General features: G+C 44.6%; 1 protein-coding gene across 3 annotated transcripts in view; it reads left to right on the top strand.

Annotated features, from left to right (window-relative positions):
* Positions 1–25770, top strand: part of pvrl2l (PVR cell adhesion molecule related 2 like) — a 332000-nt gene that overhangs the window by 300475 nt on the left and 5755 nt on the right. For 2 of the 3 annotated variants that reach the window (XM_054745374.2, XM_054745377.2), the window contains exons 7-8: positions 21691–21823; positions 25202–25259. In XM_054745374.2, coding sequence (XP_054601349.1) covers positions 21691–21823; positions 25202–25259 — 191 coding nt within the window. The remainder of the gene's footprint in view (positions 1–21690; positions 21824–25201; positions 25260–25770) is intronic. The other variant, XM_054745376.2, reaches the window with a different exon arrangement.

Genomic DNA, 25770 nt, shown 5'->3' on the forward strand with positions numbered 1-25770 from the left:
CTGCTGCAGGACTCCAGGGACCACCTTAAATCCCTCCGTAGTTCCGTCTGCGCTAGCTCGCTTCACGTCTGCGCAGTCAAACATCTCGTTTTTGGTCTCAGATCTCTAAATGAAGATTTTCTTTGTGTCACCACACTCACGCCCCACATAAAACACCATAAAACCATAAACGTTTTTAAATCCCACCATCGGTTACCATAGTGACAACAATGAGCCACTGGAAGCAGTATTAACATTTCTGTTGGTCGGTTTATATTTAGTTTATATTCCGTCAGCTCGGGTTACGACACACATACGACCCGTAAATACCCTGATTTAATAATTATAAGGCGGCGAGTCTTTACTGACAGCAGCAGCAGAATTTTAGGTTCGATTTGAGCTAAGCTGCTCCGTCAGCGCAAGGTGGCTCACTATATCACGCTCTTCATTTTTCAATTTGTCACCCTGCTGTAGATGATAATCGAGTGGAAAGAATGGATGGAGAGAAAAACGAGTGCGACGAGGTAAACAGGAGGTGAAGAGGAGGAGGAGAACGGGTGATGAGGGAGGAAAACAAAGAGGAAGAGGAGGAAGGATTCGGGAATGGAATGATTTTTAGAAAGAAGAAATAAAGGTGATGAGTCCAGCAGCGGCGGGTTTGATGGATGAGAGCAGGAAGCGCACAGAATGAGAAAATAGTTGTTTTGTTGGGGGAAAGTGATAAAAATAATCATTGGTGTGTGTGTGTGTGTGTGTGTGTGTGTGTGTGTGTGTGTGTGTGTGTGTGTGTGTGTGTGTGTGTGTGTGTGTGTGCGTGCAGCGAATCACTTCTACAAACACAAAACCGAGTGTTTAAAGGTGCAGAAACCCGAATGGGAGGGGGGCCGAGCCTGACTTGTTGCACGAGGAGATTCTATTGGAGCAACCTAACATTCCTAATAATACATCATGGTGGAAATGTGATTGATTAGCAGTCAGGATTCATCCAGTCATCTCCTTTTTGGTAAAGTTGAGTCCTAAAAAGCCAACCTGGGGTCTAATTAAAGGAAAGCGAGGTGCCACCGACGTATGGAAGCTGTTATATAAATACCCAGCTGCTGCGTAGCAACCAAACCCCGAGACACGTCGGCCATTGTCTTAGTGAGCAGCAGGAGGAAATTCGTTTTCCTGCAGCTGCACCTTTTACTGTCACCAGATTAGTTCTGTGGGTTCTGAACAAACCCACACATCAACTCTGAATGTTCTCCACACAAAGCGCTCCCACAACAACATCAGATAACCAATGAAAGTGAGGATTTAGTCTTAATGGATGCAGAATTCTAGTGAGGGTGAGCATAGTGAGCTGTAGATGGCCGTAACGGGCACTAAGTCATCCAAAGTAAAGAGGAGGAAATGGTTTCTAAGCTCCTGATAGATGGAGTAGTTTATTTTTCTGTTTGATGGTGTAATTTATAACTTTTACACAGAATTACACTTCAAAATAGCTTTAAAAGAGACGTATTAAACTTGTTTTCTGCATCCTTTAGTGGATCTCTGCTGCCTCAAACACTCAAGAGTAAAGATGTCCAGCCACGTTTTCAGAGTTGGGCTTCAGGAATCATTGCTTCTACAAGCGGTTTCAAAACATCCCTGATTGTGATGTCACAATGAGGACATCATAGAACACACCCCACCTGTCCTCAATGGAGGGGCAGCAGCTCTACTCAGAGTCCCTCCCTGATATCCAAGCTCCTGCCTTCATAGCAGCCAATCAGGAGATGGGTGGGTGTGGCCAGCAAATGCTTGTTTACATTTAATTAGCCTTTTGTTCTTAATTACTGTATTGACCCGAATATGAGATGAGGTTTTTTTATTTTATTGAATATAATTTTTAAATGTGGGGTCATCTTATAATCGCATTCACACATGCAGATATTTGTCTGGGGTCATTACGTGACCGCAACAGCAGAGGGCGCCGGGCTGTGTGTTCTCAACAGGAGAAGAAAATGGAGGCGAGAGGTCCAAAGCAGAGTGGACAAAAAGTGGGGCGACTTAACGAGCTGTAACGCAAATTTTAAGATGACTGTGGTCAATTCAGCAGAGGCGTCAAACATTACACGCACGGATGCCGAGGATGGCAGTGAGGATGGCGTTGTGGGAGGAGTCGGCAGGTGTAGCGATCTGATAGTACACCGGGTGCAGCATTATGTTAAATGCACTGGGTTTTACCCTATTACATTTAAATTTCATGGTTAAACAGTACATGTTAAAATCTAAGCTCAGCTCGGCAGTGACCTAAAATACATAAATATAATTTTACTTACCGAAAAAAAATGAAGTGGAGACTCCTTGGACGCTCTATTAGTGCAATTAATGCCACAGCAAGTCATTTTGTCCAACAATTGCACAAAAAATATCCAAACAAGAACACACACACACAGAGACTCAAAATCCCGGAGCAGTTTCCGGGCCAGACCGAGGCTCAACTGAGGCCTTTCCCCGGAGCTAGCTCTGTGGTCACGTGGGTCTGATGCTCATTAATTATACAGAATTTTAGGCTTTTAATACACTTAAACAGAAGAGTGAGAAAAAAATTCACCCCCCTCAGAGTTGTCATGAGTGTAAACTAGATCATTTAAACCAAAAACATGTTTTGGTACCAGGCTGTAAACATGTTTATTTCTGCTGTGAAATTGGTATTTTTAACATGGGAGTCAATGAGGATTTGCTCGCTTCTGACACCAGCCCCTAGTGGATGAGGGTGGAACTGCAATTTTTGGTACTTCCGGGTTGGCCTCAATTTTTGAGCCGCATTTGTGGGGGCTTGCCCCTGCAGTAGCTAGCTGCAGTAGTTAGCTGCAGTAGCAGCTGCAGTTCCTAGCATCTGTAAGCAGTAGCCATAGCTAACAATGTAGTTACAGTTGCTAACAGCTGTAGCTAGCTGCAACAGCTGCAGTTGCTAGAAGCTGTGGCTAGCTGCAGTTGCTGGCAGCTGTCGGTAGCAGCCATAGCTAGCTGCAGTAGCTAGCTGCAGTAGGAATTTGCAGTTGCTAGCAGCCAAAGCTAGCCGTAGCCTTCTCATGCAGCCCTGTCTAAATACGCCTGGCTGCAGCACACAGAAAGGGGCGGCGTTGGGTCAGTTGTCAGACCCATACCATATTTGGAAAATGCAACACTTGCGTTGTGGAACTGAAGGGGGCGCTGTCAGGACAGTTGTTAATAGCCTACTATGTTCTATGTTGCTATTAAGCAAGATAAATATACATTTTCTCCACTTGTATGTCTCTAAAAGCATCATTTTAGTTGAAACTCTGCTCACACATAGATTCACACTGGCTAAATGAGCAAAGGAGGTAAAAAAAATAACACATTATTCATTATATTTTAATCAGTTTACCAATAAAGGGCTGAAAACATAAAACTGGCAAGTGTAGCTGAAAAAGAAGAAAAAGTCAATGTGTGAATGATTGGGAGGCGAACCTGTGCAAAACACCAAATTTTATCCAAGTTTCAGAACCAAGACCAGAACAGCTTCAGGGGAGGAGAGATGCCTGGCACTGGGCTACTTTCTCAACCAAACTACAGCTGAGACAGGAGGAAAATGCATGAATGCAGCCTAAAAATGAGGAAATGACAATATAAGAAGGTAAAAAGTTCTAAAAGTTTGATTTTTCATGAATGGAACTTTTACTACAACCGTTGAATCAATGAACCTCCCAACTCTGTCAGTCTAGCATTCTAGGTGATGTTAGCTATAGCACCCTCTTAAGTCCTGAATCGCTGGTGTGCCGTTTCCAAACACGGATGGAGTCTAAAGACGGACGCCGCCCCGTCTGCGTGCTGCAACCAGGTCGTTCTCGCCCTGTCAGGGAGTGACCCCGTCACCTTTCACCCCTCACCTAGTGCTCTTCAATGGTGCTGTCGATATCCACCCATTGTTATGGAAATCACTAAAGTGAGGGAGGGAGGGAGAGAGAGAGAGAGAGAGAGAGAGAGAGAGAGAGAGAGAGAGAGAGAGAGAGAGAGAGAGGGAGAGAGAGGGAGAGAGAGAGAGAGAGAGAGAGAGAGAGAGAGAGAGAGAGAGAGAGAGAGAGAGAGAGAGAGAGAGAGAGAGAGAGAGAGAGAGAGAGAGAGAGAGAGAGAGAGAAGGTCAGCAGTGAGGGGACAGATGATGGGGTTCCAAGGACAGGGAGGCCACAGAGCCTTGGGGTGTGTGTGTGTGTGTGTGTGTGTGTGTGTGTGTGTGTGTGAATGATTTGGTGTGGCAGCGGATGGCAGGAAGCATACGGTCCCCCGCCAGCACAGAACAGCATCACAGCATGTGGAGCTAACACACACATTGTTACACGAACTGAGTTCAGACGTTTAGAGAAGACGGCTGACAAACAGGAAGTGTTTCATAACCAACAGACATTCTGCTGTTTTCACACGTTCATACGCGTTCGTTCAGCAGGAGATTTATTTAACAGTTTCACCCTTTTCAAAACCAGACTCAAAACACACGTTTAAATCTGCCTATCTTCCGCAAATTCAATATCCAGTTTCACTGCTTCGCGGATGACACCCAGCTCTACATTTCCAGTAAACCCGACTCAACTCTCCCACCATCCTCCCTTACCCTCTGCCTCTCAGAAATCAAATCCTGGTTCACCTCTAATTTCCTCAAACTCAACGGCAATAAAACTGAACTTCTTCTAGTTGGTACCAAATCCACCATCTCCATATCTGACAGCTTTTCCTTAACTATACTGACAGCGCCACAGTCTCCCCCTCCCCTCAGGTCAAGAGTCTGGGTGTCATCCTCGACCGCTCACTTTCTTTTCAAGCTCACATTAATAACATAATTCGGTCAGCATACTTCCATCTTTGTTCCAGAAACCGTCTCCGCCCCTCCCTTACCCCTCACCCTGACGCCATTCTCGTCCACAGCCTCGTCACCTCCCGTATCGACTATTGCAATTCACTTCTTTATGGTCTCCCCAACAAACTCCTTCATAAACTGCAACTGGTCCAGAATTCAGCAGCCCGTATTATCACCAGAACCCCTTCCTTTCACCACATCACCCCGGTTCTCCAGCAGCTTCACTGGCTCCCAGTTAAATTCAGGTCCATCTTCAAAATTCTCCTTCATACCTTCAAAGCCATCCATAACCTCTCTCCTCCATATATTTCAGACCTTATAAGTATTCTCACCCCGTCCCGTTCTCTCAGATCTTCTTCCTCCATCCATCTTGCTGGTCCTTCTGCCCGTCTCACTACCATGGGGAGCAGAGCTTTCAGCCGCTCTGCTCCCCGTCTCTGGAACTCACTCCCCCCAGACATCAGGAACATCGACAGTTTCACCCTTTTCAAATCTGTCTACAACCTCTGATTTATTTGAACTTTCTCTCTTTGTTTTTTTACTTCTTTGAGTTTTATTGCTGTTTTAATGTATTTTCTGTCAAGTGACCTTGGGTGTTCTGAAAGACGCTTTTAAATAAATGTATTATCATTATTAACACACCAAACTTTGTTTATTAATTAAAGTTTCATGTTGTTGACTTGAGTCGGACTAGCTCACAGCTTCAGTCTGCTGGTTTCACAGGTTCAATGGTGATTAATAGTTTTCTTCTAAAGCTTTTGTCTGAATTTCATTTCAAAAGAAGAAAACGTCGTTAAATTTTACAGGAAATAAAATCTGTTCTGCTTCTGGGCTGCAGGTCAGAGGGCTGTCCCCAAGGAGTCTCCAAAATGTCTCAAATGTTCTCAAAGTGTCTCCTGCATGTTCAGCTGGGCCTCGTTTTATCTGTGTAGTTAAAGTTAAAAAAAAACTTAAATTATGGAAATAAATTCATTTAATCTATCAAACTAAAACAATAAAATGAATTTAATTCTTGAAAATGTTTGAAAAGTTAAAAATCATCTTCTTTACCAGTTAATTAAAATCTTGAAGAACTGGATTATTTAAGCTAAGCTGACCTTTTCTGATATCTGAATGTTGCCAACTAAGACTAATTTACCCATGATGCATCTGCAGCCTCACGTTCACCCTCTCACCCTGGCAGCGGCGTCAAAGAGCTCCAGAGTCGAGCGTGGAGGACAGATCAGATCCACCCGGCGTTCCTTGGCTTATTTCAAGCTGCTGGAATATACTCAAGTGCTATTTTGCCCGGGTCTGGAGCCGGGGGAGGGAGTGCTATAAATATTCATCCTACTTTACAGTTAGGTTCCTCCACCTCAACACACGTCACTTCAAGCCACTTCAAACACACTTCACGCTGCCGCTCCGAGTCCTGCGGGTCGGAATCGAGGTCGCGCTCTCCTGACGACCCTGGGAGGGAAGACAAGCTCCCGGCTCCCCGTTGCCCGGGATTCACATCCCGTGTGTCGTGCGCAGAGGCCAAGACGCAGCCAATCATCGCTGGACAATCATCCGTCATTCAGACAGCAACTCTGTCACCTGGGTGTCCCAGAAACGCCATGGCAACAGCATCCGCCTGTTACCAGGTAACCGCGCATCAGCAATGAGCTCAGGGCTCCAGAGGAGCGGGTCACAAACGATCACACACGGGGAAAGGTCAAAGGTCAAACACGCAGGCAGGTGGCAAGTGAAGGACGACGGATCGGTAAAGAAGCGACAGTCAGAGAGAAGACAGCCGGCGAAAGGTTCCAGCTCGAAGACGGAGACTTAAAAATCAACACATAAAGGTTGAGTCACGGCAAGGTCGAGATGAACACACACACACACACACACACACACACACACACACAATCAATGTGAGTTTATTCCCAACACACTTTGTTTTCAGAGTCATTCGAACCAAAAACGCTGCAGAATAAAAAGTCTTTTATAAAAACTTTGAAGCAGAAAAGGTGAAAATTTTAAGGAAACAAATCTGCAGATCAAAGAAAATAATATTAAAGAGCAAGTCACCCCAAATCACTTTTTTTTGTTGATAAACTATATAAAGGAGTGTCTAATCGTGCTACAGACACATGTCGTCAATAATTTGGCAGTTCAGTGCATCTTGGTTAAAATTCAAATTTTCTGCCTAAAACTGTCAGCATTGCGCCGTCGTCAGGAAAAAACTCTGCACTGTATTTGAATTTAAATCTGCCACCGCTATTGGCTAAGAGGTATGCTATGATGTCATCTGGAACATTATGATGTCATAATGCCACTGTGAGCCTGTGTGTGTGTGTTTGTTAGCGGCTCCGCCCTCTCGGTCTGCCAAGCAACAGCTTTTGTTGCATTTTTCAAACATGAAGTGGGAGTGGAGTAGGGGGTGACTTGCTCTTTAAATAGATTCCAATCAACTATTCTCTGATTTAAAACCTTCATTTGGACAAAAACATGACTTTTGACCAACATTCCTGCAAATTTCAGCCACAGAGTGTCCTACTTTGGTCTCAGTTTGATCTCCAACTCCTCCCAAAGCTTCTGATTCTACAAACACAACACAGTTAGAACAAGCTCCAGCGATACGAGAGCGAGGCCCTGAGGTTTGCACAAGGAAACGAGAACTCTTTGAGACTGTTTCGAAACTCCTTCGAGAACTCAATTTGCCATCTTAATCCCAGACCTGCAGACCAGTCAGATCCGCGTTTTAAAGTGGGAACTTCCCTCGTTTGGTCTTTTTTCAAATGACTGGCATCACATCTAAAAGCAATCTGGTTGGTGCTAAACGTTCATTTCTTTTGTCTGTGAAGGTTTTCAGTCATCCAGGTCATTGTAGTCTAATGAGCTTTGAAGGAAAAGCATCTGGACTTCTTTGAGTTTGTGTGTGTGTTTATGTAGAAGATCATCAGGGGGTCTTTTGTTCCCTCTTTGGGGGAAACTCCCACTGGGTTTAAATCTGGGACTCTCCACCATTTGACCTTAGAACTGAAGAAGCCTCTCGGATGAGAGGTGAAACGTCTTCAAGCAACTCAAAGAAGTCCAGACGCTTTTCTTTCAAAGCTCATTAGACCATTTCTTTTCCGTAAAACATTTACATTTAAACTAAATAAATAAATAAAAGACGTGAAAGGAGGTGTAGGAGTAATCCACTGTAATCTGGTCTTTTTATGTTGTCATTCTAACTTCCGACATTTCTTTGACTGTTTACAAACATGTTCAAAACTCCGACGGCACGAGAACAAATCCCTGAGGTGCACACAGAAAAACTGAAAATCCACGTGAGCATTTGGAGACACTCTGGAAACTCCTTTGGGAACGCTGGGTCACATCCCAGCGAGATCCTGGATTAAAACAGATCTTCTTCTTCTTGACGTCCTCCTCCTCATTTATTTCCTTTCTTGTGGTAAATTTGATGCAACTGAATACAAATATAACATATTTTAAACTTCATTAACCTTTTAACTTCCATGTAAAGACAAACGACACTTCCTTCACTGCTTTGGCTCGATGAGGGCTAAAGGTGTAAAGTTTAAATGTAATAATAATAATTTTATTCAAAAGCAGAGAGCCGGTTCCCCGAGGGCACGAATAAAGTATAAAAGCAAGATTCCCACGTTTGTTTAGATTTCTGTTGCGGTGATGTTGGGACTCTCACCGGCCATTTAAAGGATCCATCAGGGCCAAACATTGTTGAGCCACCGGTGTTTTAAATCCAAACGTCGCTTCTGAGTGAAACTAAGTTCTCCAACGTGGAGCCAGAAGGTCTCTCTCTCTCTCTCTCTCTCTCTCTCCCTCTCTCTCTCTCTCTCTCTCCCTCTCTCTCTCTCTCTCTCCCTCTCTCTCCCTCTCTCTCTCTCTCTCCCTCTCTCTCTCTCTCTCACTCTCTCTCTCTCCCTCTCTCTCTCACTCTCTCTCTCTCCCTCTCTCTCTCTCTCCCTCTCTCTCTCTCTCTCTCTGCTGTTTGAACAAAGCCTCAGACGGCTGCTGCACCCCCCCCCCCCCCTTCAGTGAGTTGATGCTAGCCGACGAGGTGGATGACAGCTCTTTTAGGAGAGGGGACAAACTCCAAATGTCAGCTTCAGTGTGTTTACACAAAGAGCTGAGGAGAGAGACCCAGCCTGGTCTCCTCCTCCTCCTCCCCAGTATGACCCAGTTTGATCCTGGATGGTTTGGAGCGCTCCTGTCTCTCGGATCAGCTCATTTGGAGAGCAGCAGCGCTGTATGACCCAACGAGCTCCTTTTGTACCACTGAGGCTATTTGTGGAGGAAGCAGCAGAACGAGTGTGAACGTGTGCAGATGTAGGTCTGTAGATCCCCACCAGGATGGGGGGGGGGGGGGGGGGGTGTACATGTAAGTGTTGCACATCCAGAAATATCCGTCACACAAACACGGAGCCTGATCGGCAGATGAACGCTCCGGAAGGTCACGCTGTGCTCCAGCTTCTGTCTCTGCTCAGAGGAACGAGAATTTAAAGATCCCATCAGACCTTCTGCTCCTCCAGAGGAACAGCTCACACACACACACACACACACACACACACACACACGTGCAGGCTACTGAAGGCGTCACAGAAACGCTGTTCGATGGTGTTCCTCTGAAGGCTAATTATGCTAAGTGCTCGCTGATGAAGCCGCCTGCAGATTATTTATGATTTTCTTCATCCTGATTTCATCATCCGGCCGGTTCCTGTTTGTTTAAATACACACACACACTCACACACACATACACTCACACACCCTAATATTTGCCGTCATGTTTCAGGTCAGATTTTATGTCTTCAGCAGCAGAGGAAAGAACGTCTCTGCTTCCACTCACTGATGAAAAGGTTAAATGAGTAAAACTGTGATGATGATTTAAAAACACGTTTCTGGGGCTAAAACGTAAAACTCCCATCAGTCCGTGCAGCGGCGAAGAAAAAAGTCTAAATGTGGACGAGAAAGTCAAAAATATTTTAAATGTTGCTGAAAAAAGTTCAAATATTCAAGAGATTTTGCCAAATCTAGAAGAAAAATTTAAATATTGAAACAAAAATGTTGAATTATTTACAGAAAGGAAAGTTAGAGAAGAAGTTTAAACGTTGAAGTTATGAGAATTCCTATTTCCAGAATAAAGTCCTAAAGTTTATTCCCGACTGATCCTTCATTCCTAAAACAGAAACTTCAGTAAAACGTTCCTTCTTTCCCAAACCGGATCAGTAATAGTTCCTGTTCATTTTTCCTGATGAATCCTTTTCCTGGTTGGAGACTATTTAACCATCAAATCAGCGACTCCATATGAAATTATTCCGATTTTATTTGCTGCTTGCCGTTTTCTTCTGGCCCTACGGCGCTCCGGCTTTTCCCCTTAAGTGCCAAAAGGAATAACGGTGCTTTTGGCTCCGAGATTATAATCATTCCCTTTTTATTCATCGTCACTTTTCACTGATTGCAGTCACTTATGTGTACTTCTAACATTAGTGCTCTTTAGTGATGGTGTGTGTGCGTGCGTGCGTGTGTGTGTGTGTGTGTGTGTGTGTGTGTGTGTGTGTGTGTGGGACTTTCCTGATTTTCATCATTCAGGGAGAATTACAACTTGGAGCTAATAAATGGTGACGGTTTGATTCCAGCTGGTTTCGTTGGAGGAACGCTTCTTTTATCTCTGGGTGCTTTAGGCTTTTTACTCACGCACAGAAAGCAGCTCTCGTGTTGAGAGTCATCAGCGTCGTTACGGACTGGATGAACACGTTCCCGCTGAGAGTCGCGATCATTCAGAGCACAAGTGTGTCGGTAAGTGAGAGAGAGAGACGGTGGGTTTCAAGCACCAATCAGTGAAAAAAAAACACTTGAGTATCTAACAGGATCCATTTATCACTAACACAACCTCAGTTGACCTTTAGGCCAAAGGTGGGGTTGCCATAGCAACACATGAGTTACTGTAAATACGTGGATAAACACCCGATGGCTCTGGAGGCGGGGAAGGTGACGATGAAGATACGATGGCTCCGCTTCGGCCAGCATCTCGTGGTGATGTCACTGATCAGCGTCACAAAGCTTTCACTGACATGAATCACATTAAAACAGTTTTTTTACACCGTCCAATCAGAGGACAGCGACTGTGTGATGTAAATCACGGCACTCTCTAACCAGAAGGAGCGTCGTCGTCGTTCACAGCGCTCTGTAGCAGACCTCAACGCCGGACCTACGGGGGTGTTGAGGGGACTTGCATCACTCTTTTCAGCATCGAAATGCCGATTCTGAATCGGTTTCCAAGCGGCTGCCGGCCGTGCAGCACTTCCTCTAACGGTAATCTGACAGTAATCTGACGCGAGTCTCTCCAGATTGCACGCCAAACCACAGAGGCGTCTAGGGAACTCAACCTTGGCTTTCGTTGTAGGAAAGAGCCTCCTAAAAAACTCCGGAGGCCGTTCTCTTCTCACCGTAGACTTCGAACACCCTTTTCTCTGGCGACGCAGCCATTTTCAAAATAACGGTGAGAACGGCGAGGAATGAAGGCGTATTGCAGGAAGTGAAAACTAACCCAGGAGCGAGCACGTAGGCCTTGTGCGAAAGCTTCACCGGAAGGATTGATAAGCATGACAGGTCAGATGATCATCCCGGAAGAAAAAGATCCTCCGCTATACCTTTAGCTAACACCGGTGGTCTGGCGACGTCTGCTTCACCTCCAAAGACATTACTCTCTCACTTTTACTTCCGGGCTCCGCCATGATGCCAACAACAAAGCATCTTTTGGTGCTTTCTATTGATGATGGGCAAATTAAAATGCTAATTGCTAGCATCACAGCTAACAGCCGTTAAGCAGGTAAAGAGTGCACCCTGTATGACACCTAACAGCTCCACATAACTATCTAGTGCAGTTTGTGGCCAGCAGAGGGCAGCAGAGTGTTGTCAAATATGAAACCGGTCAAGTTTCTGTCTGAACCGTCACTAGGATTGTTGTATGGAGTATAGTCAGACTTGTTAATGTATGGAATTATGTCTGGATTATGTCTCTCATTATGTGAAATCAATTCTAGGCTCTACAAGGTGTATCTGTGTGTGTGTGTGTGTGTGTGTGTGTGTGTGTGTGTGTGTGTGTGTGTGTGTGTGTGTGTGTGTGTGTGTGTGTGTGTGTGTGAAATAGGAATGGGTACCTTTGACATTTGAATCGATTTGGTACTAATTCCCGGTACCTACGAATCGATACCGGTACTTAACGGTACCAATTTTAGATACTTTTGAGTGTTTAATATTTTAATTCTCTTACAATTAAGCCAAGCTTCAATTACAACCAAGCTTTAGCGTGCGTTCTTTCTACCATGCTGCTCTGTTTACAACTGGCTCGCAGTGACCGACGACACAACGCTCTTGCGCATGCGCAGCTGTCTAGGCAAGTTCTCGTTATGAATGGGTACCGAAAAGAGGCACCGTTTCAAATGACAGGAATCGGTGCTCAGTCGGTACTATGGAATTCGGTCGGTACCTTTAAAAAGTACCGAATTCGGTACCCATCGCTAGTGTGAAACCAAGCTAAAGGCCTGTTACCTTCTCTTATCATGTTTGTGTGTGTCCAGGTAGTAGCCGCCTGATCTGTGATGTCGTAAATTTGTGATGTGCCTTCACTCTGCTCATATGGTTAAACGATTCATGTTGTGGATATAACTTGTCTTGACCTGAACAGATGTTGGGAGTAAGCATGCATGTTATTTTTTTATCCTCTGTGGAGTTGGTCAAGATGCTATAAAAATATAAATGAGACATCTTGCTGTTCAATCAATCAATCAATCAAAGCTTTATTTATAAAGCGCCTTCCGCAACCTTGTCAGGAAGCCCAAGGCGCTGAACATGGTACAGTACAAAGTTAAATGTAGTGAAAAAATCAGAAAATAAAAGCTATTCAAATTACAAAATACAAATTACAAAAAAGGTGAAACATTTCAGTAGAAGACAAATGTGAAAAACAAGGGATAGAGTGAACCAATGAAAACTGTGAGATAAAATCAAGATAAAAGAGGGCCAGATTCAAACATGTTCAGGAAACACCAAGCAGAGGAGGTGGGTTTTTAGGTGACTCTTGAAGACTGGCAGAGATGGGGACAGCCTAACTGAGGGTGGCAACTGGTTCCATAGTGACGGTGCTAGGACTGAGAAAGCCCGGTCCCCGCGAGTATGGCACCTAGAACGAGGGACAGCGAGCAGGCCTTGGTCAGAGGAGCGCAGAGCGCGTGATGGGGAATGTCTGTTCAGGAGAGTGGCCAGATAGGGGGGACCACCACCCTGGAAGAAATGATAAACAAAGACGAGGAGTCTGAAGTGTGAACGATAGCAAATCGGAAGCCAGTGCAGGGAGGCCAGAACCGGACTGATGTGGTCCCGTTTCCTGGTCCCAGTCAGGAACCTGGCTGCGCTGTTCTGCACAACCTGTAGGCGACACAGTGATGACTGACACAGCCCTGCATATAGAGAGTTGCAGTAATCATGCCTAGAAATTACAAAAGCATGGAGTACCCGCTCCAGGTGGGCTCTTGACAGCATATGCTTGATTTTTGCAAGGCGTCTCAGGTGAAAGAAACTGGACCGGATCACAGAGTTGATGTGAGCATCAAATTTAAGTCCAGCATCAAGTTTCACCCCCAAACTGGTCACAACTAGTTTTGAGTATGAAGAAAGAGGCCCAAGATCAACATGACGATCCACATTCCTGCTGTTGGGGTGAAAAACAATGAGCTCTGTCTTTCCCTCATTCAGATGCAGAACGTTGGCCATTAGCCAAGACTTCACCTCGTTAACAAAGGACTGAATAGAGTGACCTTTCTCCTGACACAATGGAGAGTAAATCTGGCAATCGTCAGCATAGAGATGGAATGATAGGCCATGTTTACGAAAGATTGACCCCAGAGGTAGCAGATAAATGGCAAACAAGAGGACCAAGGATCGATCCCTGCGGGACCCCCCAGCGGAGCCCCTCCCAAGAAGAAAAAACATCACCCAGTTTAACACAGAATGTCCTGTTGTGGAGATACGATCTAAACCAATCCAGAGCTGACCCTTTGATCCCAACCCATCGTTCCAAGCGATCGAGTAGAATCGCGTGGTCGACTGTGTCGAAGGCTGCCGTCAGGTCTAACAACAGAAGCACCACAGATGACAGTTAATGTTGGAGATGACCAGTTGACCCTGGGCAGAAGAAAAGGAAGGGGTAATCATGTCACGTCCCCCTCTACTGACCAATGGCTACGAGAGGAGGTGATGTAATCCCAAAGGAGAAGAGAGGAAAGCCTGCAGGAGGCGCTGAGAAGAAGACACAAGTGAACGGATGAAGACTGGGAGAAGAAAAGGTGACTTTTGAGAGTTTATAGGAGGAAGGGCCTTTGATGGGAAGAGTGTGTGAGGTACAGAGATGGAAAGAAGGAAGCTTTTGCTTTGAGTTTTTTGTCTGTGATAATCTGACCTAGTGTCATTTTTGGAGAGCTAATTCAGCTCAACTTTGCTATAACTCGGTTTTTTGGCAACGAGTTGTTTCACTTAGTAACCCGCTTTGTCGGGGTTTCGTTTGGATTACTATTCGTTTTACATCTGTGTGAAATAAAACCTAGTTCCTCCGATTCGTGGAACGAAAAAAGAATTTACGAGTGGGGTCTCCTCCTGTCGGTAACCGAGCAAAGGTGAGATGCTGGTTGTAAATGCCATCCCTAGGTGTAATTGATATGTTTCCTCCATCCTAGGCTACAGGTAAAGTCAGTTGTCTCCTCAGCATAAAAGGAACAGCTGGCAAGGGTCTTAACCGGAAGTGTACACAAGCTTCATGGACTGAGGGTGTGTTGTGAGTAAACTGAGTCTCCCTTGAGCTGCATAAAGTTGGTTTTGCCAGAATCAGAGTCTAGGTTAGCGGTGATCGCTAATCAGCTTCTACAGAGTGAGGGCATTTTAAAGAGTGGCTGGTGTCACGCCCACGCAAATAGAAATACAAGTCAACCCTGAGACGTAACAGCCGTTGAAGAGTTAGGCTGGCCTGGGAAGAAGGCCTGTAACAAAGATCAACGTTAAAACTCTAGTTTAAGGTTAAAAAACTACTTAGTGTCACTTTAAATCTCAGAAAAAGCCTTTATTACTATCAGACCTGGCCTAACAGGGAAATCCTGTTGCTTTGTGAAGTCCTGAAGAATGTTTGATAGTAGTTTGTCCTTCAAACCTGGTTTGTTGTAACTGATGTCTTCATTTCTAACGTCTGCTTTTATTTTAGTCTAACCCTAACCCTAACCTGGATTCTGCTGCGTTCTGCTCAAAACTCACAGAAAAAGTGCTCGGTTTTCCGCCGTTGTTTGTCCACCACTCACCTTTTCTTCTGCCTCACACCCACCAGCGCTCGCTCAGCTCTTCACTAAAGTGCCTTGCTGAAAGGAATAAAGGTGCCCTTTGATTCATCATTATCACGCGCTGATTGCAGTCATTTCTCTACTCATAATTTTTATCGATGGTGGACACACACACACACACACACACACACACACACACACACACACACACACTCAGGGCATGCTGTGTTTACCTAGCTGAGGGTGTGAGTCTGTTTCTCTGGAAATGTGAGATTTCAGGGGTTTTGTGGGGGCGGAGCAGGAAAACTGGTGTTTTCATGCAACAACTCGGTGGAATAATTGGACTCCGGGTTGGATAAAGAGTCTGGATCAAGAGTGTTAAAAGAAAAAGGGATGAAAACGGATAAATATAATAAAATAAAAGAGATGACGGATCGGATAAGGATGCAGTTGTTGTTCCCGTGTCACTCCGATCCTCCCTCAGGAGCGTTTAGACCTTTAAAATCTCCTCTCTCCTGCAGGCGGCTAACACTCCCAACACCCCTCCCTCCTCTCCTCGTTTGTTTTTCACTCCCACCTCCTCTTCTCCTCCTCCTCCTCCGCCTTCCCTCCAGCTCCAAAGCTGCTGTTATAAACTGTCTCGCTGCATCCAGGAGGAAAGCAGAGCGACGGGTTTCTGGAATGTTTCAGCTGGCGCGGCCGTGGCGTAACGTTCAGGCTCGCCTTACATCATCGTGTCATTTAAATGCTTTTGGGAGAAACCTGCTTCTTTTAAACTTTTTCACTTTTTCTGACTAAATATTTCATTTAAATCACGTTTGAAACTCTGGAGAGAAACAAACGAGTCAGGCGAGTTTAGCATCCTTTATCTTTATTAGAGCTGAGACTAAAAGGACAAGCTGGAAGAGCCCGCCTGGTGTTTAAAGGTTTAAGAAGAACATCCCGTCACTTCCTGCCTACCTGAGGTCAGGTAGCAGCTCTCATGTAGGGAACCCCCAGAGGCGTGTCCAGGCTTTTTAAATGGGGTGGCCCAGGTGGGGGGGGGGGGGGGGTTGTTTATGCATGGGTGGGATCATTTCTTTTTGCAAAGCTACACATTGTGCCATGACCATTTGTTCTTCTCCTTCTTCTTGATTATTGTCGTCATCATTACTGCCACCGACTGGGGTGGGACTGGGGTCGTAAATAGTATTTATGTCAATGTCAACAAATAATAAAGAATGTAAATGATACAGACGTGTTCTGTTGGCCTGGGGCTGGAAACGATGTTAAAGGTGCGTGCTGCCGCCTGCTGTTTAGGTTTTTTATCCACATGCCTTTTGAACAGATCTCAGTAGGGTGGCACCTGGGGTGGCTGAGGAATTTGAATTTCCCTGGACACGCCCCTGCAGCTCCTCCCGGTGGATGGGAAGATCTGCAGGGAACTTCTAGCCGGAAGCAGCCAGGAAGAGTCAGATTCCCAGACCTCACTTTTCCATGAAAAGTCTCGACCACTCGAGGACGATCATTTCAGCCGGCGGTCTCCAGGTGATGAACATAAACACCATGCCGGTCAGAAGATGGAGACGTAGAGCTCTGCAGACCGGATCAGTGCCTTCATTAACGCTGATCCATCCCATCATAACCCAGAAACAAAACCCCGATATCCAAACTCCTCCTCTAGCATTCCGATATTTCCTGACTGCGACTCGGAGGAACCTGACTCTCGTCCCGACTGGATCCAGGAGCAGGCCTGGTGGAGTCCAACAAGCGCGACTTATTTCCAGGAACGTGGACACCGCTCTTGTTTTGGCCCATGACTGATCCCGGTGTCCTGCACCGGAGTTCCCTTCTACCAGATAATTTGTGCAGGTTTGACTCAAAACCAGGATTATCTGAACTTTAACTAAACTAACTATAGATTAAATAATCCAGGATGCGTCTACAACGTGTGCAGCTTTGACCCCAGCAGGAATCTCATTCAGCCTTTGAGGAGCAGAACTTGTTTTTCTTTGCTGCACAAACGTCTGATTTTATTTTACTTTTTAGACAAACGGCAGCGAGCCGGTGAAGTGCCGCCCGAGGCTCGGTGTGTTTCTCTGATCGCTGCTGCAGCCCCCACACCTCCCTCAGCATCACGGCACTTTAAACGCGGGTTGTTATTTCAAATCCATAAAATTGCTTGTGATGCAGTTACAGTTTCAGCCCATTCCTGTGTCGCTCAGACAGATAATATCACCTCTGCCGAGCTGGGCCGACCCAGGCGCTGCAGCAGAACCGACAGAGCAGACGGAGACCGTTTAAACCTCCGTTCACCAGCAGGAATTTAATCTCATGAATGTTTTATCACTCAGATCAACGCTGCAGCGCTGCAGCAGCTGCAGATGTTTGTCCGAGGAGCTCTGAAGGACAGAGGCGAATTAGACGAGTGGTAGCGGAGGACGAGAGGACGGGTCGGTCGGTGTTTGTGTTTTAGATAAATAAACAAGTCGTTATTCTCATGTATAAAACATAATTAATCATCTGTTGAAGGTCCTGAGCAGCCTCTGTTCAGAGAAATGGAGTTTACATCTCACAGGACTGATAGGCTAACGGCTAGGGTGGCAAATAGTTCCTAAAATTACAACATTAATTTTAGCAAATCTACCTTTCTTAGGGAACTTTTGGAGATGCCACACAGCTCTGACAGGAAGTAGACTTTCAAAATAAAGCTGTAATCAAAGCTAATGTTTGTTCAAATAAACTATTTCTGATCACGTTTAGAGAATTTCAACAAAAAATTACATTTGGGAAAGTTTTATGTCTAAGAAAACTGATTTGAAGATTTCTGTGGTTTAACTGTATTAAAGTGTGTTTTTTTTCACTTTTATTTACTGACTTTAGAACGAACGTAGAGCTAAAACAGATGGATAGCCGCTGTTTTCTTTATTTAGCATAAATGTTAAATGTCACGCTGGAAGGACCGTCTCTCAGCTAGTCGGGGAACGCCGTAGGATCCCCGGAGGAGCTGGTCCAAGTGGCTGGAGACAGGGAAGCCTTTCCTTCCTGCTTAGGCTGTTGCCCTCGGCGAGCCGACTCCGGATAAGTGGAGGAAAAAGGATGTCTGAATTACTGAAACTTTAAACCTTTTAGAAATAAATAGGTTAATGAGCATTAATTAGCATTTGGAGGCAGCCTAATTTAAGATGGCCGCCACAACTGATGAGCGTTATTGTCTAGCTTGTGTTATCGCAGCAATAACAACACAATTAGCACTAACTAGTCTCAACAAAAATCAGGATTCAACAGGAACCAAAACACCCTCTGGTGATCGGTTCCAGTTTAGTTTAAGCTCCGCCTCCTCCGTGTAAACAACTAGTAAGTTTTTCTGATTCAGAACCAAACAAACCTTAAATGAACTCGTCCAGGTGTTGACTGACACGGGTTACCGTTCCGAATGATCGGAACGTTCAGCTCAGAGCCAACAGTCAGCTTCCAACATGGCAGCGCCACCTTTACAACTCGCAGAGAGACGTTGGGTTCGACGTCCACGCTTGATCCTCAGAACGCCGCTGTGGGTTCTAGAGGCGCCGTGTTCACATGAGAGCTGTTGTTGCTGCTTAAACCAACTTGGCTCCAGCCTGGGTCACCTGCAGTGATGAATGTCCGTGTTTGACGAGGTTTCCTGTAGCGTTCTCCGTTCGGAGGTGCAAGTGTGTTCTCTGATGGATTATTAACAGCTTTTGCATTCGCCCTCCGAGAAACTGGCGGCTTCCTCCATCAATCTTCTGCTGTCCTCGGGGCTGTCTTTCCTCTCGCCTCGCTCCTGAATTCAATAAAATCTGTGTTCTTGTATGAGATCCTGTCACCTGCGGGGGGGGGGGGGGACTTGTGAGTAGAACGTTTATCAGTGACCTCAGAGAATATCAGGCCAGGGCTGATGATGTCATCAAAAGTGAGACACCAGGGAACTTCTCCATAGAGAGGACATCATGTGAGTTATGTCGTTCATCCATCCATCTATTCATCAGTTTTCTATCCATGCCTTCATACATCCATCATCCATTCATACATCCATCATCCATTCATACATCCATCATCCATTCATACATACATCATCCATTTATACATCCATCATCCATTCATACATACATCATCCATTCATACATCCATCATCCATTCATACATCCATCATCCATTCATACATCCATCATCCATTCATACATCCATCATCCATTCATACATACATCATCCATTTATACATCCATCATCCATTCATACATCCATCATCCATTTATACATCCATCATCCATTCATACATCCATCATCCATTCATCCATCCATTCATACATCCATCATCCATTCATACATACATCATCCATTTATACATCCATCATCCATTCATACATCCATCATCCATTCATCCATCCATTCATACATCCATCATCCATTCATACATACATCATCCATTCATACATACATCATCCATTCATACATCCATCATCCATTCATACATACATCATCCATTCATACATACATCATCCATTTATACATCCATCATCCATTCATACATCCATCATCCATTCATACATACATCATCCATTTATACATCCATCATCCATTCATACATACATCATCCATTCATACATACATCATCCATTCATACATACATCATCCATTTATACATCCATCATCCATTTATACATCCATCATCCATTTATACATCCATCATCCATTCATACATCCATCATCCATTCATCCATCCATCATACATTCATACATCCATCATACATTCATACATCCATCATCCATTCATACATACATCATCCATTTATACATCCATCATCCATTTATACATCCATCATCCATTTATACATCCATCATCCATTCATACATCCATCATCCATTCATCCATCCATCATACATTCATACATCCATCATACATTCATACATCCATCATCCATTCATACATACATCATCCATTTATACATCCATCATCCATTCATACATCCATCATCCATTTATACATCATCATCCATTCATACATCCATTCATACATCCATCATCCATTCATACATCCATTCATACATACATCATCCATTCATACATCCATCATCCATTCATACATCCATCATCCATTCATACATCATCATCCATTCATACATCCATTCATACATCCATCATCCATTCATACATCCATCATCCATTCATACATCCATCATCCATTCATACATCCATCATCCATTCATACATCCATTAAAAAAAACAAGTAAATAATCTCCGAATCTCTCAGGATTAGAGATTAAAATCTCGCTCCACTTCTAAATTTTCCACGTTTTCATGACTGCTAAACTCCAGATGAACATCTATCTTCTGAACAAGCCTTTTGGTTCAGGAACCGTAGCTTCTGACGGCCAGATGAACATTTCCATAAGGACAACAGAATCACATCATCTGCATAAAGTAAAGATGAAATCCTAAACCTGTTAATCTGGATAACCCAGTAAATCCCACCTGTAAAAGGTTATGAGGAGAATTACTGATGAAGGTGAAGTTTTACCAGCTTCAAGCCTCATCTGGGTTCCTCCAGATGTTCCTCCTGCAGGACAACACGAAGGACGGAGCTGTAAAACCTCCTAAAACACAAGGTGCCTTCATTCTAATTTTACTACAAACCATTTTAACAGGTTCAGGTTCGGAGCAAGGAGCTGATTTTATTTTGTGTTCGGAGGAAAACAGGAAAAGGAGGGAGGGAGGAGGAGGAGGTGGTTGCGCCTCCTCCTGATGGATGAAACTTAGAAAATGTTGCTTTTCTCATCTGGATGAAGATGCCGAGTCAGCAAGTCCTGTTCCACCCCTGCCTCTAAAAGATGGCTCCTGTGCACGGGGTGACTTCATTCAGACAACAGGAACTTCTTCCTGTTTCTGTGTGTGGAATCAGCAGGATCTGCAGGAATAGATAATCCTCAGATTAGACCCGTTGAATGCAACCATTCTTCAGGGTGATGGAGGCTGTTCTGGGCCGACGTGAATCTTCTGTAACTTCTTGTTTCTGCTGTCGGCTCTGAGCTGCTGGTGAAGCAGAAGCTTTAGTTTCAAATCGAAGCGGAGCTGCAGGAACGTCGCACGCCAGCCTCCATCGGCTCCGTACGGATGTTTCCCATCCCAACAAGGAGCCGAGTGACCCGAGGAGCCCGGCCGCTGGAACGGGAGCGACTCCTCTGGAAGTGACAGACAGCAGCATAATGTTGGGGATGTGACTCGTCTGGATGCTCCTGTTTGTTTGTTTTACAGCGTTTCCTCCTCGGCTGCAGCTTCATGAAGCACCTCTGGATTATTTATCTTCACTCAGACCCGAGCGGCGGCTCACATAAAACACAAATGCTGCAGGAGAGCAACATCAAGATGCCCGAATCAGCCTCGTGAAATTTAAATGAAGCTGTAATAACACTCTGTGTGTGTGTGTGTGTGTGTGTGTGTGTGTGTGTGTGTGTGTGTGTGTGTGTGTGTGTGTGTGTGTGTGTGTGTGTGTGTGTGTGTGTGTGTGTGTGCATGCGTGTGTGTGCATGCGTGTGTGTGCCCCCCCCCCCAACCCCCCAATAGAAGAGGAGAAACGAGAACTCATCCGAGGCCCGCCAACAGGTGCCATCATAGGAGGGATTCTGGGTGCTCTCATCATCATCTGCATCACCGTTGGCACCATCGTCCTCATCCACAAACGTCAGGAGGACGCAGAGTACGTACACACACACACACACACACACGTCATCCTGCAGCTTAAACTCATTAACACCATCACATCGTTAAAGGAGCTGGTTTGGTTACAAATCCTGACCTGAAGTTTGCAGAAGGGCGTTCTCCGCTCCTCCTCCTCCTCCTCCTCCTCCTCCAGGCTGCAGCTGCTAATCCAGATTCCTTCAACCTCTGAGGAAACTAAAGTTTTTTTATATCAAAAGTCACTGACAGAAGACACGAGATGCTGCTTCTGGCGATGAATGATCAGAAAGTACAACTAAACCCCGAGTCTCAAAGCAGAAATGACAAACCTGCTAAAACTAGATGATGATGTCATATCAGCGACATGCGGGGGAAATATAAATAATGACTTTTTTTACTCTGGGATAAAACATGTTTTATGTAATAAACATTAATAAATAAATAGCTAACAGTATTTAATGATGTCATCATAGTGAGTCATCATTCATCTGAATCTGATTCAGCAGCAATTTCTGAAAGTTTCTGCAGGAACATGTGTGTAGAGTAAAACCAGCATGGAAATCTGTGACACTCAAGCTAGCCATTAGCATATCAGTCATGAAGGATGTGAACTCTGTTTCTCTGAACAGAGGCTGTTCCCAGTGAGTCGTGGAGGATGGCTGCTTATACTGAGCCAGGATCCTCTGGAGGTTTCTTCCTGTTAAAAGGGAGTTTTCCTCTCCACTGTCGCTGCATGCTTGCTTAGTATGAGGATTGCTGTAAAGACTCTGACACTAGTCAGTGACTCGATGCGACCTGCTGGGTTCCTTATATAGGAAACATTTTACTGATTGGCTTAATGAACTGACCTGAATTGGGATGTTTACTGTGTGAAGGTCCTTGAGACGACTCTTGTCGTGATTTGGCGCTTTATAAATGAACTGAATTGAACTTGAATTGAAAATTTGAATTCAGGAAGTAGGTGAGATCAATTCATGATTCACAGAATTAAACTTAAAAATGGTTAAAGTTTAATTAAATAACAGCTACTTAAGACAATTCTCAGATTTCTCTGGTGTTCTGCATAAAAAACGCATTTTGCTCTTTAAACTTGTAGAATAAACAGAATTATTTCTAATATTTAGAAGAAGAATAAAATATCATTTCTATAGCGCCTCTCAAGATAAAAGTCACGAGGGCCTTACATGGACAAGCACCGTCATACATTGGTGATCTTCTTAGTCCCTCCACCCCCAGCAGGTCCCTGAGGTCCAGTGATCAAAGCCTACTGGTTGTGCAGCACCAGGCTAAAGGTCAAAGGTGACAGATCATTTGCTGCTGTGGCCCCCAGACTCTGGACCTCTCTCCCCCTGAGCCTGAGATCAGTGGACTCAGTGGTCTCCTTTAAAAAGCAGCTGAAGACTCACTTGTTCAAGCTGGTTTTTGTATGACCTTCTTCACCTCTCTCTCTTTATTCTGCTCTCCCACCTATTCCACCTTCCTCAGGATCCACTGATTTCCCTCTTTCCTGTTCACTCTCTCTCTTTCTTAACATTTTTAATCACAATTGTCTATTTTTGCCCATTTAAAATATATTTTAAACATTTTCTAAATTCTTTTTGATATTTTTACATTTTTTGTTTTTGTGAAGCGCCTCCTGATTTTTATCTTGAGAGGCGCTATAGAAATTATATCTTCTTCTTCTTCTAAATATTAGAAATATTCCTGTTTATTCTACGAGTTTAAAGAGCAAAATGGAAGTTTAGAGATGGGTCTGAAGCTGCTATGGAGAGAGGCGTCAAGACTCGGTTTTTTAAGAAGCGGGTGGATTACAGCGTTCTTAAAGTAAGCAGGGACCTGACCAGAAACCAGAGAAGCATTAATTATAGAGAGCACGCTGGGACCGATGGACTGAAAAGCACTTTTAAACAAAGATGAGGGTACGATGTGGAGGGGGCATGCAGAGGTCTTCATAGAGTTAACTAGTTTGGTTAACTCAGGCAAAGAAACAGGAGCAAAGCTATCTAGGATGATGGGCCTGGTTGGAGTCGGGAGAGGCAGCGATAAGGCTGAAGGAGAGATGCTAGATCTAACCTTATTGACTTTGTCCACAAAGAAAGACAGAAAGTTCTCACAGTCTGCAACAGAGTGGATGGAGGCTGTAGGAGAGGCAGGAGAGACGATGCTGCTGATGGTGTTAAACAGCACCTTGGGGTTCCCTTTGCTCTGGGACACCAGGTTGGAGAAATAAGAAACCCTAGCATCTCTGACTGCAGAGTTAAAGGATGTCAGAAGATCCTTTAGGTGCAGCAGATGGACGTGGAGATGGGTTTTCTTCCACAAACGCTCAATTTTTCTGCATTGGTGCTTCAGGCTGCGAAGGCTGTCATTAAACCAGGGAGAAGGGTTCTCTGCAGGACCTGATCTGGCTCTGACAGGACAGATGTTGTCCAGAATGGAGAGGCAGTACTCGTTAAACTGAGAAGTTAAGGAATCTGGGTCGTTATCAGAAGAACAGGGTGGATCAAAAGCAGCAGAAAAATTGCTAGCTGTGCTCTCATTAAGAAAACAAGAACTAACCATACGGCGAGCAGGAGGTGGGGACGCAGAAACTGACAAGTTAAAGAAAATGCAATGGTGATCTGAAATATAAACGTCCTCAGGACAAACACTGTCAGCATTTAGACTCAGGGTAAAAACACGGTCGTGTGTCCCCTGGTGTGTGTGGGGTCAGAAACATGCTGGGTAAAGCCGAAGGAGTCCATAAGGCTGGAGAAATTCATGGCAAAGAGATCCGAGGGATCATCAACGTGGATGTTAAAGTCACCAACAATCACCAGTCTGGACAGCTTCACAGTGGAGGATAGAAAGTCACTAAACTCCTGAAGGAAAGAACTGTTTGGACCAGGTGGACGATAGACCACAGCACAGTAGAACGGATCCTTACGCCCGACTTTAATCAGCTGCAGTTCAAAGGAAGCAAAGTGACCAGAGGTTGTAGAGCTACAGGGAAGATGGTCTCTGAAAACAACAGCTAGGCCTCCACCACGACCAGAACCCCGGGGCTGGCTAAGAAAAGAATAACCACTCGGGCAGAGTTCAATCGGAGCTTTTTGGCTCAACCTTTACGGTAAAGTCAAATCAAACCATTTCTTCCCCTGTTGGTCGGATAGATCGAGTCATTCAGGGAGAAAATCTTTAAACCAACAGTGAGATGTCTCTACCGAAGGCTGCATTCTCCTCCACCAGAAGCTCTGATTGAGTTACGACACAAAGGGACATTTTCAGGGCTCAATATTTCATTTCTGCTTTTTCTCAGAAGAACCGAACGTTTTGTCTTTGAAACACAAAGAAATGTGATGTTTTAACAAAGCAGCTGATCGATGCAGATTCACGTTTTTGTCTGTCGTCCAATCAGAGGGCCCCCCAAGCACAAGCCCCCCCCTCCAGTGAAGGCCGGCAGCTCCACGGAGATGGTGAGTGATGGACACACACACACACACACACACACACACACACACACACACACACTTCATAATGGAGCTAATGGCTATTGATCAGACTCACATGTGGCCCTAATAATTAGCTTGTTTTATAAGGAGCTCCATTAGAGCTCATTGCTTTTTCTCCATCATTCCTTCACATTTCAGTCTGTTTATGTAATGAGTCTAAAACCTGCTCGTTTTATGTTGATTAGGAATGAAAAAGCTGATAAATGTCTGCTGAAAGGACAGGTTCAGATTTTTAGGTGTTTTTTTAGCTGCAGGATAAAAAGACTGACAATCATCAAACCTTCAGTCTCTGAGGCTAACATACAAGAACCTTAAAGTTTAAGGCTTTATGTGAAATATGAGTCCTGATAAAATAAAGTGATGGTTTACTAAATGTCTTTATCAGGACTGAGTATTTAAAGTGTTAATTACTATTAATAATTAGAACAAAATTACTGTATATGTTAACAATTTAGGGCATGGGCACCCCCCAGTT

The sequence above is a fragment of the Nothobranchius furzeri genome, chromosome 19 (genome assembly GCF_043380555.1).
Source record: "Nothobranchius furzeri strain GRZ-AD chromosome 19, NfurGRZ-RIMD1, whole genome shotgun sequence".
NCBI classification, from domain to species: domain Eukaryota; kingdom Metazoa; phylum Chordata; class Actinopteri; order Cyprinodontiformes; family Nothobranchiidae; genus Nothobranchius; species Nothobranchius furzeri.